General features: G+C 38.0%; 1 protein-coding gene across 7 annotated transcripts in view; it reads left to right on the forward strand.

Moving 5' to 3' along the window:
* Positions 1 to 16,725, forward strand: part of NOL4 (nucleolar protein 4) — a gene marked incomplete at both ends in the record, with an annotated part of 190,850 nt that overhangs the window by 28,887 nt on the left and 145,238 nt on the right. For 4 of the 7 annotated variants that reach the window (XM_084307037.1, XM_084307039.1, XM_084307042.1 and 1 more), the window contains 3 exons: positions 3,371 to 3,520; positions 14,496 to 14,607; positions 15,119 to 15,231. In XM_084307037.1, the coding sequence (XP_084163163.1) occupies positions 3,371 to 3,520; positions 14,496 to 14,607; positions 15,119 to 15,231 (375 nt within the window). Of the gene's footprint in view, positions 1 to 3,370; positions 3,557 to 14,433; positions 14,608 to 15,118; positions 15,232 to 16,725 lie in introns of all 7 variants that reach the window. The other 3 variants (XM_084307038.1, XM_084307040.1, XM_084307041.1) reach the window with 2 other exon arrangements.

A 16,725-nucleotide genomic window follows, 5' to 3' on the forward strand; every position in this document is an offset into this window, starting at 1 on the left:
TGCAAACATCATTGTTCAAAGGGATCCTTAGCAGTTTGCGAGAGGTGAACAACTGTCAGTAAAAGTCAATTCTGTCCAGAAATGTATTATTTATGTCGATGACTAGAAACAAATAAACAACCTAAATCTCAGTGCAAATACAATTTGTAGGGCTGAAAAGGAAAAGAAACATCTATTTATTTGTATCCTAAGCACATAGGAAGATGACTGACTAAAGATAGAAACAAGAAAAACCTGCAATGTAAAGAGTAAAATAAACTTTTTCACTGGTAGAGACTAAGCGTATTCCGGCTCCTATAAGGATGAATTGCATTTTGGCAGCACCTGCTACATTGATAACCACAGAGGAACATTGGAAACTGATTTAGAATAGGGGCATAACTCTGTGATGGCTGAAACAAATGAGATGACAGTCAACCTAAAAGATTTAAGAGTCTAAGTCCAAGTTTTGAAGAGAAACATTCAGTGAGGATTCTATCCTTAAGTCATTTTTGAAAGTGGGACTTGGGCTCATGCCATGATGAAAAAAAAAAAAAAAAAAGCCTTAAAATACCCCAGTGATTTATAAATGTCCTTCTTACTCTCTTAGAGCTGTTAGTACCCAAGTTGCTTTGAACGTGGTCTTTGAGCTTCTCTGTCATGGAGTTATCAAGAAGGGACTCAATTAATATCTGGTCTATCCAAGAGAGGATTTACTCAAACCATCCCTGACAGATACTTGTCTAACCTGGTCTCAAAATTCTCCTGTGACAGAGATCCCATAACCTCCCCAGGCAAATTGTTACTGTACTTGACTATCCACGTCTATAGTAAGTTTTTCATAATGTATAATGTAAATCTCCCTTGCCGTGGTCTAAGCCTATTACTTGTCCTGTCCCTTGTGGACATTTCATAGCCTTTCAGACATCTGAATAACATTATCATGTATTCCCTCATTCATCTCTTTTTAGACTTAGTTGAGGCTAAAAAAATGTCCCCTTAGGCACTGTGAAAATTTTACCCAAAGCCAGCTTATAAAGTAGAGCGGCTTTGTTAATGCCTTTATAAAATACCAATTTCAGGATAAAAGTGTAGTGTAATGGCACGTGGTATGAAAGTAATACAACTGCATCCACTTCATAGACATTATAGTTTAAATGGAGATTTGTGGTTGTATCATTTGCCCAGCTTTTTCCTTGCTGGGATGTCAGGACTGGGATATCAAAAGTCTTAGTAAATAGCTATCTCATTCTCATTCAAGCTACTCATCTGGTGTATTGGTTCTGCATTTAAAGTTGTCTCTGCAGAGTATTGCATTGTGCCAGATGTACTTCACAGCTTACTTGCAGCAGTTCAGCACCTTTTAAACACTGCAGACTTTCTGAAACAGGGTCTACCTTATGCAGCACCATGCGGAACGAAGCCTGACCTACTCATTGCCCAGGCCCAACCAGACATATTTATGATGAAGTTAGGAGTATAGTTGCTAAGTAATAGTTCTGTCTTACCCTGAAGGAGTTTCCACTCAGTGTACATCATTTTTTCCTACCCTATTTGACTGACAAGATTTTAAAAGTTTGTATACATTTTCTGGCATTTCAATTAGAAGGCATGACATAGGGTTGTGCACATTTTATTTTTATTTTATTATTTTTTTTTGGAAAGGAGTAGTGACGTTTGTTGTTTTATTCATCTGAAAGGAGAAACACAACTTGAAGAGCACATCCACATCATGTCTACCTGCCTCTTTGTGTCCAGTGAGGGGACAGATGGGACTACCAAAAAAGGGCACTGCACAGTATGGACACCAATAGCAGCAAAAATAATTTTCTTTTTGAGGTTCTTCTTTGAATATGTTCTTAATGTTTATGTGTCAGTTCTGCTGATGTGGCATCTCAGGTTTTAAATTAATATCGTTGTAATGCCTTTCTCTTTAATTAAAAAAGAGAGCTCCCCTGTAGGAAATTTCCTAAAACAAAACTCATTAGTAATAAACAGATTAAATCTTTATCAGTTAATCAACACTATAAACTTCTGAGTGTTCTGAGAGTGGTGTGAGATAACACTGTCGTCATAATAAGAGCGTTTGAAATCATTAGGGATCCCACCGAGCTGTTTGGGTGCTGAGAAAATAATGATTGAGGATGGGTCCCCCTGCAGAGCTCACGTGTGAATTCCCCTAAAGATTAAAACTGCAAAAATCTGGATTTCGTGTTGCCCCATCTCTCTCTTTTTTTTTTTTTTTTTTTTTTAATACACAGCAGTGGTGGGCAGTATCCAACAAATTCTTACTGATGCTGATAACAGAACCTGCCGCGGTGCCACAGAATTGTCATGCAGGTGGTTAGTGAAATTTTAGGAACTGCTTATGGGATGGGAGTCTCTCCATAAGGGCTAGGTGACACTGTTGCTTCCTGAGGTCTAAATACAAAGACTGAACTGGACTGCAAGTGAATTGGCCATTCTCACTTTATTCCTCAAAAACTTATTTTGTACTGCAAAACACAGCCTGCTTCATAGCTGTTTGCCCTGGAAAAAAAGATTCCCAGTTCTTTCCCCTTCATTAGAACTGAATCCATAGACAGCTGTAAAACAAAAAGCCCTCATATAGATGGTCCAAATTGAACTATGCTGATTAATCTCAGAGCCATGGGGGACTCTTTCTATTTAGAAGCCTTTAGCTACTATGGCACTGTCAGTTTTGGAAATCAGTTGGTAGATGTCCTCACTTTTCTGTCATTCATTCCAATCTGACATCCGTGTTCAAAAGCACAAATCTCAGAAATACCTCTTTCTTTTCCTCTTATTGTGGTATGTCTTCATGCAGTACATTTTCAAGCAGGTTTTCTGGGGCTAAATTGTTTATAACAACTTCCTTTGTATTCATAATTACAGTCAGCTCTGTCACCTGTGAATTAAAACCTTTTATTAAATACCTTTATGAAATGCTAGGTACAGATTTACTGGGAGGGGAATGAGAGGATGAAAGAGCTGTTGCATTCTTATTAACAGCCACATAATGCATTTGTGTGCTATGACTGGGACTGCTTCTGCCTTTGAATGTCATTTGTGCATTTGGAGAAACAAACACGGATACTTTTTGTTTCATTTTTGAAATAATGAAAGATCACTTTCTGTCAAGAAACCAAATGCCCTGGCTTGGCAAAATGGACCATTTGCAAGGGATAGTGTCATATGATCCTTCTGATCATACAACTTTTTTACCTTACTATTTCTGTCATTCACAGACATGTCTGGGTGACCTTCAGATCTCAGAGGAAGGTCTTTAACTCCTTGCTGAAAAAGGAGAATGTGTTCCATGATTATCACCACTTACCTATTCCTCCTCTCCTCCTTACTTTTTCCTTTCTCTTTTTTTTTTTCTTTTCAGGATGGAGTAGGTGTAGATGAGAAGCTGTCTTTACGGCGGGTAGCCGTGGTAGAAGATTTCTTTGACATTATCTATTCCATGCATGTTGAAACTGGGCCTAATGGAGAACAAATCAGAAAACATGCTGGACAAAAGAGAACGTATAAAGCAGTAAGTAAAAAAAAGACAACAACCGATCAACTAAAAGTAAACAATAGTCTCTAAAAGTGTGAGTTATTTGGGCTTAGTCACATGGCTTGCAATTTGTGTTTTCTGTTTTTTGTTTTATTTCTTTCTTCCAGCTGGATTAGTACCGCAGCCTTCACCTTCAAATTTATGTCTGAGATCTTTCAATACTGCACGACAACATACAGTTTAGAAATCAGGAGGGCCACACATCCTGTGCTATAAGGGCCAGATGCATTGGCTTCAGTAGAGATGTTCTTACTGGTACAAGCAGAGATTTTATGCTTTCTATAATGGTTTGACAATTTCTCTAATAGCTCAATATTAATTCATTGCTATTAATAGGATGTATTCTGAAAGAAGACTTATAAGGTATTGTCACAACTTTGCTAAATGAGGTGCTGTACTTCAGCATATGAATGAGGTTTCCTTATAGTTTCTTGCTGCTGACTAAGTATTGTTTTTGGCTTAATGGTATGAAAACTTGTAACTTGCTGAAGTTGAAAAGGCCAGACAGCTACTAGGTACAACGAGAGGAGTGTTGAGAGGGCAGCTGCCAAATCTGTATACACTGGCTGAGTAGAAAAAAAAAGTATTATTTCTAAGATTTTTAATTGTGTTTTATTGCTTGAACTAAACAGTTTGGCCACTGCCATAAAATATTGGTAAGTAGCTTTTGTGTTTAGTGGCACAAATATAAACACTTTGCTTATGGAGAACTGACAAAACATGTACTACTCCTTCCCATGGTGCCTGAGATATGCATGCTTCCTTAGACTCCAATGGCCGATCCTTCATGCACAGGGATGTGATAGTGCCAGGCAAACTGAATGACTGAACCTGGTCCACCTGCCCAGCTGTTTACAGCTGCTGGACCTTTTCCCTCAGCTCCAGAGGGATGGAGCTGGCAGGGGACTGTGCATGGGGTCCTAAGGTGATCTGTCACCCTGAATACAGTGTTCTTAACCTTACAATCAACTTGCAGTCATGCCAACTATTTTTAGAGAAATGCAACCAAAATGTATTGGCACTCCATGTTTTTCTATCCATATCTCAACATTTAGCTACAAGAAATAGCTTTCTTTCCATTACTGTCTCTCTCCCCGATGCTCCCCCCCTCCCCCCCCCCCCCCCCCCAGGTATATAACAATCTTTACTATGTATCTCTGAATCCCTTTACAAATATTTTATTTATAGGCTATTTCAGACAGTTTGTTGTGTGATAAGCTCTTGGCAATGCTCTTTATAATTTGTTCCCGGCAGTATTGACCTGAAAGTAGATGTATGAAGGAAGACACCAGTCATCTGGGTGTGCTTTGTAAGGCTTGGAGTGATATTTCAGGATGAACACAAACTGTCTAAATTAATTTTCATCTAACACCTCAGCCATTTTTATACTTGGCACTGTGTTTTAGAAAGCATTAGAAAAGTAATATTTTCATTGACTTTCTATTTTGTTTTACTTCAGTAAGCTGTTCAGAGATATAGATCTCAAACTTTGTAGAATAACATATAAGTGTAAGGAATGTTGCCAAGTATAAATAGAGTGCTTCAAGTCATAATCCTACCAATGCATAGGACATGTATAATATTTACTATTATAGATATTTATAAATAATATTTACTAATGTATAATATATACTAAGTATAATATTTACTGCTATAAGAATCTCATAATTCCAGGACAGATAAGAAATTTTTTTATTGTGGACAGCATGAAAGACAAGTAGTGTAATTTTCATGAGAACAATTTGTGCAGATTCAATAGCCTACACCACACTCTTCATGTGATGTTAACTTTTATTGTAATTGAGACATGGGTTTACTACATTTCTATGAGCAGATAATCAAGGTGCCCAAATAGAAATTTCTATATCATTACCAAAGTCTGTAATATTTTTTTATTCATTTTATTGCTTATTTGTTTGCTATGGGCATTGAGTCATATTTCCCAAAGATAGGATTTACATATATAATTTTAAAACATTTCCATAGATTAAAAAGAAAAAAAAAAAGAGAGAGAAAAAAAAAAGAGAAGAAAAAATGACTCTGGAATTCCATGCAGTATCTCTTTCTGTGATGATGCTGCAGGAAAGAGGTAGCGTCTTGGGCAACTGTCTTACAAACATTGTACCCTAAGAGCTTTATAAATCAAACTAAAGTACTTTGGCGGGGTTTAATTTTATTAAGTGAATTGGAAACAAGATTAATTTAGTCTTGTTTCTTTATTCACAAGTCAAAAATGAATCATCCTTAACATCTGTAAATGTATATAACATGCATAAGCCTTCACCAAACAGTTTGAGTTAACAGTTTTTACAGGAAGGGTTGTTTGCAACTGTATACTATAACTGCTATTTGTTATTCATAATTCCTGGCATGGAATTCCTGGCATTCCTCATATTTGTAATTCCTGTATCACATTGCCTCTGCTCTCTGACTGGATAACTGGAATGTTTTATCAGAAAAACAATTGGGAGAAACCCACCCCACTTTTTATACAAAATTGCTAAACTTTCAAAATTCATAAATACTGTCATGGATTTTCAGTACCTGGATATTTCTAAAAATATAGATGGCACAGCCCTAAGAGTTGCAACATAGTAATTTCAAGTAATTAATTTGCTTATATATGTATGGATCTCTATTTTCAATTGTGAACCTGCTCCATTCAAAATTTTGAACAGTACTCAAGCATGATTAAAAAGGTAATGAAATTGTCAAAGGTAACTTAATTAACCACTGCATTTATATGGACTAACACATTTGGAATTGGTAGCGTCTTCTCATTTTTGATAAAGTGTCACCCCAGGTGTTGGAGTGCTCAAATTTGTCAGTATTTCTCTCTGAAAACATGTTCAGAACAGCTACAGGCTCAATTACAAATCTCTATTCTATAGCGACTTGTTTATATTAACTGTGTGGAAATGGATTGTGTTTTTGCAACTTATTTCTGTGGACTTCCTCCAGTGGTGCTGCACAGGAAGGTAAATAGTTTGTGGTGCTTGGTACCTCTAAAGGAGCAGTATATTGGAAGGGAGCTTATAAAATTTTCATGGTACAGAGATGTACCAAACTCAAACTTTAGGATTTATTGGCACAAATTTTAAAAAATATTAGGAAGGCATTTGTTATTCAAACTTAATCTTAAGTTAATTCAATTTAAGATTAGAATAAGGTCCATTTTTTTCTTCTCTGTACACTAATACAAGAGAAGGGAATTGTACATACTCTGTGTGGAAGACGTGGTAGGGTAACCTTGAAAATATATGACAAAGGGTGAACTTCCCATTTAGCTAGCAGGTTTCATGCTCATTTCAAGTGCTTGACTTGCATACGATACAAAACTGATGGGCTATGTTCCTTGCCAGAATAACTGTACTTGTAGGTAGACTTACACCAGCAAAAATAAAGACCTGACTTTGATACGTAAAATGAAATCAAGAGTTGTTATGCTTTTAAATTACATCCAGAGTGTTGCAATATTGACATTCATCAAACTGAAGGAGTACTTAATATGCATTTATAATTTTGGTTAGTTCTGTGGTTCCCAGGGAGGGCCTTGTCTGGGAGATGATTCCCTCACAAAGGCAGGATATGAGACACAAGGCCAGGCCAAGTCTGCGGCTCAGCAGGAGGACAGGTGACTAGGAAGGTGGAAGGAGAGTGGCCCTTGGTGCCAAGGATAACAGCAGTGCTCAAACAAGTGCCTTGCCTGTCCTGTTTTCCCCAGATCTTCTGGGCTACCATGCTCCACAGATGGCGGAGTGAAACACATGGCCTAGAAGAGCTGGTTGAGCAGTCAGGAAAAAGTGCAGAGGATCCTCAGATGGGTGGCTCTGCTCACACTCACGTACAGCTCAGTGTCCTAGAGGAACTACTTTGCTTTGGGATAGAACATTTTTCTCTCTGTCCAAAAGGACTGTTTGGATGTGTGTAGGCATCAGACCCTGAGTGGAAGGGTGCGGTGTTGGAGCGGAGACAGGAATATACAGAAAAGAAATGTTCAGGTGAAGAATTTGTAGGGCTTGGTGGGAAAGATGTGCAACAAGTGCATAGCTAGCTTCTCTGTGTCTTTGCTGAGCTACATATCTTGATTTACACTATTCATATGTATCTAAATTTTAAATTCAAGTTTTGAGGAATTGGAAGTGGCAGCAAATGGGAAAGTTGTGGCTGCAGTAGTAGCAGAGTGTAAAAGTCTCAAGCTGTTAGGACAACTCTTTGTCACTCACTGCAAACCAGGAAAAAACGGTAGCCTTATTATTTTTTTCAAGAAATGCTGTTGTCTCTATTCTGAAGAATGGAAATATCTCTGCCTCCTCCCAGGTCCAGCTCTGAGGACAGTTAGGCCAGACTTAGTGGTCAAGCACTGTTTTTAAGAGTAGATTTTACTTTTCTACAGTATTCTTAAAACAAAACAAAACAAAACAAAAATAGATTTTTATGTTATTTAAACAATAAACTATGAATAATAAATCCCTCACCTTACCGTATTACATCTCGACAAAGCTTCCTATCACTAAGTGAAACGTCTACCTGAGAACAGATAGTGCAAGTTTTGCAGCCACCTTAAACACCTGAAATTCTATGCACTTGAATACTTTTACCTGTGAATCTGATATCTGCCTGTTGAACCAGCATAGCCACAGTGCAAAGCCTTGAAACATTGCAGCAGTGAACTTGAGTTGTGAATGAGGGTTGCGATGTCTGAGCAGGGGAAATAGGTCGGTTAATAAAATTCCCAGCCCATGAATGAAAAAAGAGCACTAAGATGATGAGCTGGAAGGGAAGTAGGCATGCAAAACATGTGGGAGATATTTATGTGTCAAGGGAAAGTAGCTAGAGGCAAGACTCTGATCAGAAAGGTAGTACATAAATATATATCATCTGAGGAATAACAGGACTCTCTTAGGTGTGGGGCAATATCTGGGGTCCTGTTCTCCATCTTGCTCTTACAGTAATAAATATTTTTCTGTCAACCTAAGAAAAACCTTGAAATCGTGAAACATGACATGACTTTTTTCCACCCTCAAACCAAGAATGTGCTTGTGAGTCCCCTCTAATTACCACACTGAACATGTTTTCCTTGGGGAAAAAAAATAAAAATCACAGGTTGCATTCCCTTCAAGTCCTTCCTTCCCTTCATCAAACAGGGTTAAAGCAGGTTTGTGCCCTAGCTGGTCTCCATCCAAGGCAAACTCTATATGTGGGAAAGCAGAAGACTGTGAGGTTTGTGTAGGGCCTTAGCACACTAAAATACTTGGATCCACACTACTCCTTTGTGCAAGGCGAAACATCCAAGCCCTGTTCACTTTTTTTCTTCTGACTTGTTCCTGCTTTCTTGCAAAGGGCAAGCTTTGAGTGTCCTGGCAAGGAACCAGCTAACATGTGCCTCCCTCTCAGAAAGCTGGTCTTTTTACATGGGAAGGGAGTGGAGCTGCGAAGTAGAAGTTGAGTATGAGAGGGACCAGCATTTTCCACAATATAGCAGGGTAGTGAGCTCTTGATAAAACCCCCAGCAGTACTATATCTGCTTTCTTACATCAGTCTTCTATTCTGACCTCTTGCTTAGGAAAGGAGATGACTTTCCTTGGCTGGTTTGCCCTCCTGTCATCAAGAAACCAGTTTCTGCCACCTGGTTTGATGGCTTTGGGCCCAGGACAGATTTCCATCCTCTCTCTCTCTCTGTCTCTCTCTCCTCTTTGAATTCTTCTTTGAGTCATCTCCCTTCACCTCATTACCCTTAATTAAAAAAATATACATGCACACCAAAAATTCTCTCTGTTCTGACACATCGTATCATCCAGACTACACATACATTCTCCATGTTAATGCTTTAGGGGTTAATAGGTTCACTTGCAAAATTTCACTCTCTTTCCTCACACTTGTCTTTCTGACTATGCCATATGTGTCCTAAAATCTGCCTTTCAGTTTAGTGCTCATTAATTTTCCAAATAAAAATGGAGCTCTGAAAACTACATCATCACAACGTCCTGCAATTAAATCATCTGGACTTTGGGGAGAAAAAAGTTAATTTTGCCCATTTTCTCTGCCAGCAGTAACACAAGGGGAAGGCAACATAGTTCTCATAGACATAGGCATACTTCACTTAGCTCCAGTGTAAAACAGATTACATGGTCAGGTACTGGATTACTTCCCTCATAGTAGTTGTGTTCTGCATAGAATCCAATAGATAGCACATAGACCAATTCCAGATTTAGAAGGACTTTTTTGCTGGGTGAAGTTTTGGAAGGCTTGATATATGTCAAAATCTGTTGGACTGTAGACTTCTTATGAACAGTGGAATAAAGTCATAAAAGTTTTAACTCTTATTCTACTGATGTCAACTATGTTTTTATTGTCCTTTGTGTTCAGAGTTAAAACAAAATATATCTAGGCCTGCATGGACTATATTGTTAGGGAATGTTTTGCTTCTTAACCTGTAACTTTTGGGGGTAAACTAAACACTTATTATTTTGGCACTCTTTGCTTAATGCCCCAGAAGTCTAGTTTCTTCTTCATATTTTTTTCCCCTTTACAATATTAAAAGCATTCAGCTGTAGCAGCTATACCTAGCACACAACACCTAAACATCGGCCTGCTCGAATCTGCGTATTTTCTGGTTTGTCCATGAACTGGAATACATCCAGATACAACGCATTTCTACAAAGGAACAGAAGATGTACTAATGTGCAATAAAACCTCCAGTAAGAATAAGGAATTATATAAGGCTACTTCTAAAGCATCACATTTGAAGAAAGCATGTGTATAATTTGTTTTTTAATCAATCCAAGTCGTATTTCCCTCTTTGGATGTACCTTGGGATACTTTATCAATACGGTAAATTGGATGCAATCTGGGATGTTATATCAGCATGACAAATCAGCGCTGCATGTTCTGTGGTTGGTAGAGACATATGCATGACCAGTTTCCCGTAAATGATAGCAAATATATGCCTGTCTGCATCATGAGTGTGTGGATATAAACAATGTAATATCCCCCAATTCAATTAACTTTTCTGCCTTTTTTTTTCTTAAAATGTAAAAGCACTTTTTTTGTTGTTGTTGTTGCTTGTTTGTTTGTTTTGTTTTTAATAATTGCATTATGATAGTATTATTTTATTACAGGGCATCACTGAATGATATGGCCTGGCTATATTTTTGTTAGCTAACGGCCTTGAGAAGAGAACTAGGAGCAGTGCTACAGAAGGCAGTGAGAATAGGACTGAGTCATTATTGCTTTCATTCAGACAGAATAGAGGATAGAAACATTTTTTTTTCTGATGAAGTCAGACCACTATTTCAGTGTAGTTACTTACAAAGTGTCATAGGCCTCCCCATTTTGCTCTGAAAAACATGCAAGCCAGCTCCATGAACTACATCAGTCCAACCTTGAGCTCAAGCTGATAAACTCCACTTAGAGGTAAAATACAATATTTTATGTTCAACCTAGTGTTGATTTTATTAGAGATCTTCTAGGCCACTTTTGGTGCTAAGCCAGCTGGTTCAGAGCATAGCCAGAGCTAGCAAGCTGATATCTCCATCTTATGGAGTAGATGTGCCCTTCTTCAGTGAGAAAAGCAAACAGGAGTCTGCACTGCTGGGGGGTGTGAGTTGTTTTTTTTTTTTTTTTTTTTGTTTTTTTAAACTTTCTGCCACTGAAAATTGAAAAGAGATTTTTTAGATATATTCAAGAAGCAAGATTAAGGAAAATTGTAGGTCATGTCCTCTACATATCTCTTTTAACTTGATACTTATTGTGTTATGGCAATTTACACAAGCTGAAGTCTTGGCCTGAAAGTGATTAAAGTGATTGATTCAAACTACAAAGTAAACAGGGGAGGAAGTTGGTAAAAACTGATGTTATTTAGGGAAGGGCATCCTTAAAACTGTGTTGCAGTGGGAGGCTGGAGACACAAGCATCTGCTGTGTGGAAAATTTAGTTATAAAACCTGGTTCCTTTATAGTCAGTAGAGCATACCTATCAAATCTGGGACTTAGCTCACTTGCTTTCCATGAAGGATTTTCATCTTTTCTGAGCAGAAATGGAATTTCGACAGAGATGTTTGATTAGACTAAATGGAGCATTCCTATCAAATGCAGGCAACTAATGAATCCATGGGTAAGCTCCATTAATTTCAATACAGTGTTAAATGTGTTAAATGTTATGAGAGAGAGCTTGCTGCATATGTGCACTTAGCAATTTTCTTAATGCTAAGTTCCATCTGATTTTAAGTAAGTTCTTTCATTTTATATTCCATAAAGTCTGAGTATAACCAATGTTTTCAAATCTAGAAAGGTAAATAGGCATTTGTTCAGTGGCACAAAAAAACAAAAACAAAAACAAAACACAGGTAAAATGATCTGAAATATGTTTGGCAGGATTTCTCATTCAGAAGGGATTTCATTTAGTGCCTGCATTTTCAGATAAATTGTTTTTGGCCCAAGGAAAATCGATACCAGTTCTTCTCACAGAACAAATTTTGCTTTTAAAATAATCCCCTTCTTTTCCCCCCAAATGCACTGATCTCTGTGGTGACCAGTGACAGGACCCAAGGGAACTGCATGGAGCTGGGACATGGGAGTGTCAGGCTGGGGGTTAGGGGAAGGTTCTGCACCCAGAGGGTGGTTGGGCACTGGGACAGGCTCCCCAGGGCAGTGGTCACAGCACTGAGCTGCCAGAGTTAAAGAAGCGTTTGGACAATGCTTTCAGACACAGGTCTGATTTTGGGGTGGTCCTGTGTGGAGTTGGGAGTTCAGCTCAATGGCTCTCGTGTGTCCCTTTCCAATTATAGAACCATATTCTATGGTTCTATAATTCTATGAAGATTTCTGTTATATATTAAACAAACAAACAAACAAACAAACCAAACAAACAAAAGCAATAAACAGCCTGAACAACAATACCATGAACAGGATGGAATAATTCTTATTTTACAATGCGTAATTTCCCATGTTTTTCCAGACCAAACTCATGTCACATCAGGAAAGCACTAATTTAAATTCCACCTATATTTCAAAATACAATGTCACTGACGAATTTGGTCCATGGGGTTTCAGGAAATTAGACTTTCAACACAGACTAAATAGGTGACAAACAGGTCAAGAGGAGTGTAAGAGGGACAAAGTAGATCATTCACCCTGCTCTTAACATCCTTGTGAAGAGCACAAGCTTTTTGCACAATATTTAATCCCATTTACATCCAGTTAAAGGAAAGTATCTTGTCCTTTCTGTATGCACACTTTCATACAGTCCACCTCCATCTTTCTGCACTTCCTACGTAGACTTGGATCAACATAGCCTCTTGATAGGAAACTGAATCCTGCTGCAGGTTTTGCAGTTAAGGAATACAAGTAGATATCAGTTGATTCTTCTTTTAACCTCTCTTGCTGGGACTTTGTCTTTTTGGGGGAAACATCTCTATTGCAAAACAGTCACCTTGGTCGGGAAAAGAAGGACTAGAGATTCTTCACACTCGCATTGTTCTGTATATATATACATCCTGTAAAATGCGAGTGTGTAATAGAATCACAAAAAAGCCATGGCTTTGCCTGGCAATGTCTTGAAAACATCTAAGGTTGGAGATTCTCCTGTCCATCTGATAAACCTGTACCCTGGCCTGTTAATGGAAAAGTTTTTCCTCATGTCCTGTCTGAATGTCCCAAGCCACAATTGGTGGTGGTTGTCAATGAAGTTGGTGGCTAAAACTCTGAAGGGTTTCTCTCCACAGTTCTTGTAACTCCAGTTCAGGTAGTTGTGGGCTGCAATTAGATCTTTCTCTGCCTCATAACTTACTCTTTGTCACACAAAATAAATCTACCCCCCTCAAATCAAATCCAAGCCAGTTGCTTTGGGCTTCAGCTTCTGTGGTGGTCTGCCACAGGGCCTTCTCCTGCTTCTGAGCCACCTTCTTGAACTGTGGAGGGGCAAACCAGACATGACATTCCAGCTGCTGCTTTACCAGCACTGAGTAAAGAAGTATAATAACTTTTTTTGATCTGCTGGCCATATGCTTTATGTAGCCAGTACGAAATTTGTTTTATCTGTGATCAGAGTTTGCTGTTGGCTCATTTTCAACTTGGCACCAACCATCACCAAGTCCTTTTCAGCAAGGCAAAAGTGTCTATAAAGATATATGCATTCCTAGAGAGAAAGTGGGAAAAATGCAATCTTTCAAAACAGCAATAAGTCCTTCCAAGTCCTTCCTCCTCTCCTTTCTCTCTCTCTCTTTTTTTTTTTTTTTTTAATAAAAATAAAAATTCCTCTGACCCTCTGACACACGTGAGTATGTGGTTGGAAAGAATGATTGTATTGAAAGAAGGAGACAACCAAAATATATTGTTTCAAAGTATCTCCAGGTGATGCAGAATCTCTAAATTTGAGTGACTCCCAAATTCTATAACTGTTAATAAAAATAATTTATTTGCCCTGCAATATAAGTCACAAGCTTTCCAATACTATCTTCACAAATATTCAAATCATCACTGCTAATGCACTGAATCCTGTATCTGTCTACATATTGTTACAGTCAAAACAAATAGAGCATATAAGCCAAGCTTATCTAACTATCTATCTATTTATTTATTTATTTTGTATTGGTTATAAGAAAAATAATGGTTTTCAGCTTTCTTTTTTAAAAATAGCCCCTCAGCAGGAAGCCAGTTATGTATGAATCTATTTGCTGAAAGAAATTGAAAAAAACTATAAACAGAAAAGGAAGCCCCTATTGATAGGAGTGAAATTTTGTTCAGTATCTACTATTATTAGCCACTAAATGAGAAGTAGGCAGATTGGATAGATGTTTATTGAAATTCTGTATAGTACGCAGAACACTCTTTTATTGTACTTCCTGGCATTATATGAAAATAAGCCTTATTTGGAAATATAATGATCAGTTCTGTTAAATCATGTTCAATCATCTTATATAATAACACCTATATTTTGTTATTCATTTCAGATTTCAGAGACCTATGCCTTCCTACCGAGAGAAGCGGTGACACGATTTCTAATGAGCTGCTCAGAGTGCCAGAAAAGAATGCATTTAAACCCAGATGGAGCAGATCATAAAGGTAGTTTTAGTGTCAAATAGCGGAATGTAAAGTAATTTTATTTCTAATACCCATTTATATTTGCCTAGCTTAAGTGAGGGTTCATAAAAATTTGGTAGACTGGAACAGTTCAATAAGTCAGATCATCTCGTTTACTTAAGCTGGAAGGTAGTGAATCTTCTGCTTTTGCTTAAGGACAGAGTGTAATACCATATGCACCCTCAATAGAAAGATAATTCTATCTGGAGGAAATCATTTATTTTGCTAGGAAAATGTTTATATGGAGGCTTAAACATAAGGAACAGATAGACTGCATGTGCTGTAGTCATTTGGGATAGAGGTACTCATCACTTTCCAGGTTTCAAACTTGATTTCCATTTTTCTTCAGGAGATTTCCATCTGCACAGCCCACAAGCAATTGAAAATGCCAAAGTTAGAACTAAATGACATAACTGTCTGACTTTGACTGCCGAGTAGGCTGAAGTAGCCTCCACAACTAACATATAATGCATAATAAATATTTTTATTACAGATAATGGAAAACCTCCAACTTTGGTGACCAGTATGATTGATTACAATATGCCAATTACCATGGCCTATATGAAACACATGAAGCTGCAGCTACTAAATTCACAGCAAGATGAGGTACAAAATGAAACCGTTTAAGTTTTTTGTTGTTGTTGTTGTCCTGTATTCTTTGTTGCTTGTCTTTGTGGTAGCCAAGGAACTGAACTGAAGATTGATGTGGATCCTGTCTTTATGATTCATTGCTAGAATAGTAACTCTGAAATCAAACCAAGGCTGTCTGCAAGTAATCAGTTTGAGAGAAAGTGTCATGACTTAGTGCCCTTCCATGGCTGGGGGTAATATTTTGTACTGCTTCAAAGAACCCGAAGGTGCCCTCTTACTGTCTGAACCACTGGAAACGATAAGGGGGGCAGCATGTTTTCCTCAGACTTAGCGCTATGCTCAGCAGTGACTTTCATTGTCCGCTTCTGGAGAGCAATACCATCGACAGCTGAAATGAATGCCATGATGTTCTCAAGGTTAGTAGCCAGGATGCAACATGTTACGGTGAGATAGATGGAAACCTTAGCAACATCAGCTGATATCTTCAAGGCAAAAAGCTTGATAAATAAGAGTAGGGGGTTCTTTTGAAACCTCAAATAAAAAGACAGTGAAAAAAAAAAAAAGAAGAAGAGCTGTAGCCTGAGAATCAAGCTCCTTAGAGAGAACTGGAGTTGAATTGCATTTAATTCATTTCAAGAATTATTTCTGTGATGTATTCAGATTTTTCTCAGATATTAAGAGATACTTTGTCAATTGGAGGGCACCTACCAAATCTTTTGCAGTACACTAATTTTCCTAGAAATATGTTCATTTACCATTTGAACTGCCAAATATTTAGAAGCCCAGCCATTTGCCAGCCAAATAGCAGTCCTGCGTGCTGTGTCCTTCTGCTTGACTACAAGACTTTTTTAATTATTATTATTTTTTATAAAGAGAACCTCCCAAAACTACCTTAGCAGCTGCATTATCCCAAAGACCCTGAGTGACCCTTGACTTTTGTGGAGTCAGCCAGATTTGGTTTCATAATAAGTAGCTATCAGCTACAACTAGAGATGTATGAATTATTCAGCACCCCATAGAATGAGGATTTTGTCACTCTTGCAGAAATATCAGGATCCTTGTTTCACTTTTGCCTGATTTTTTTTGGTTTGTTTTTGAAAAAAAAAAAAGTATTTATTTTTATTGGGAAGGGTGTGTGGAGAGATCCTTGACTCTGGGTTCTTCACACACACAAATGCAGCCTAGTGTGCTGGCCCTTTTTAGGAATCTGACAGCAGGATTTCAAGCAGCAGGAGGTAAGAGGCTTTATCCCTGCAGTAGCCTTAGGAGTTAAAGGACTCTTTGGTTTCCCCACTTCCCCTCTTTCAGTATTACTCAGCCCACAGTAGGGTCAGGCACTCATGATGGATCAGGGCCATCTGCCACAGTTTCTCTATAGCCTGAATGTTTTGGTGTTGTCATTCTGGTCTGATGACTGATATTTTCATTAAACCATTTTTTCATCTGGATGAACCAGCGGCAATGATACATGGGCAGCAGGAAGCAGCATTGCTTGGTATCTCTGTGCCC

The sequence above is a fragment of the Netta rufina genome (assembly GCF_964035555.1).
Source record: "Netta rufina genome assembly, chromosome: 2".
Classification (NCBI taxonomy): Eukaryota; Metazoa; Chordata; class Aves; order Anseriformes; family Anatidae; genus Netta; species Netta rufina.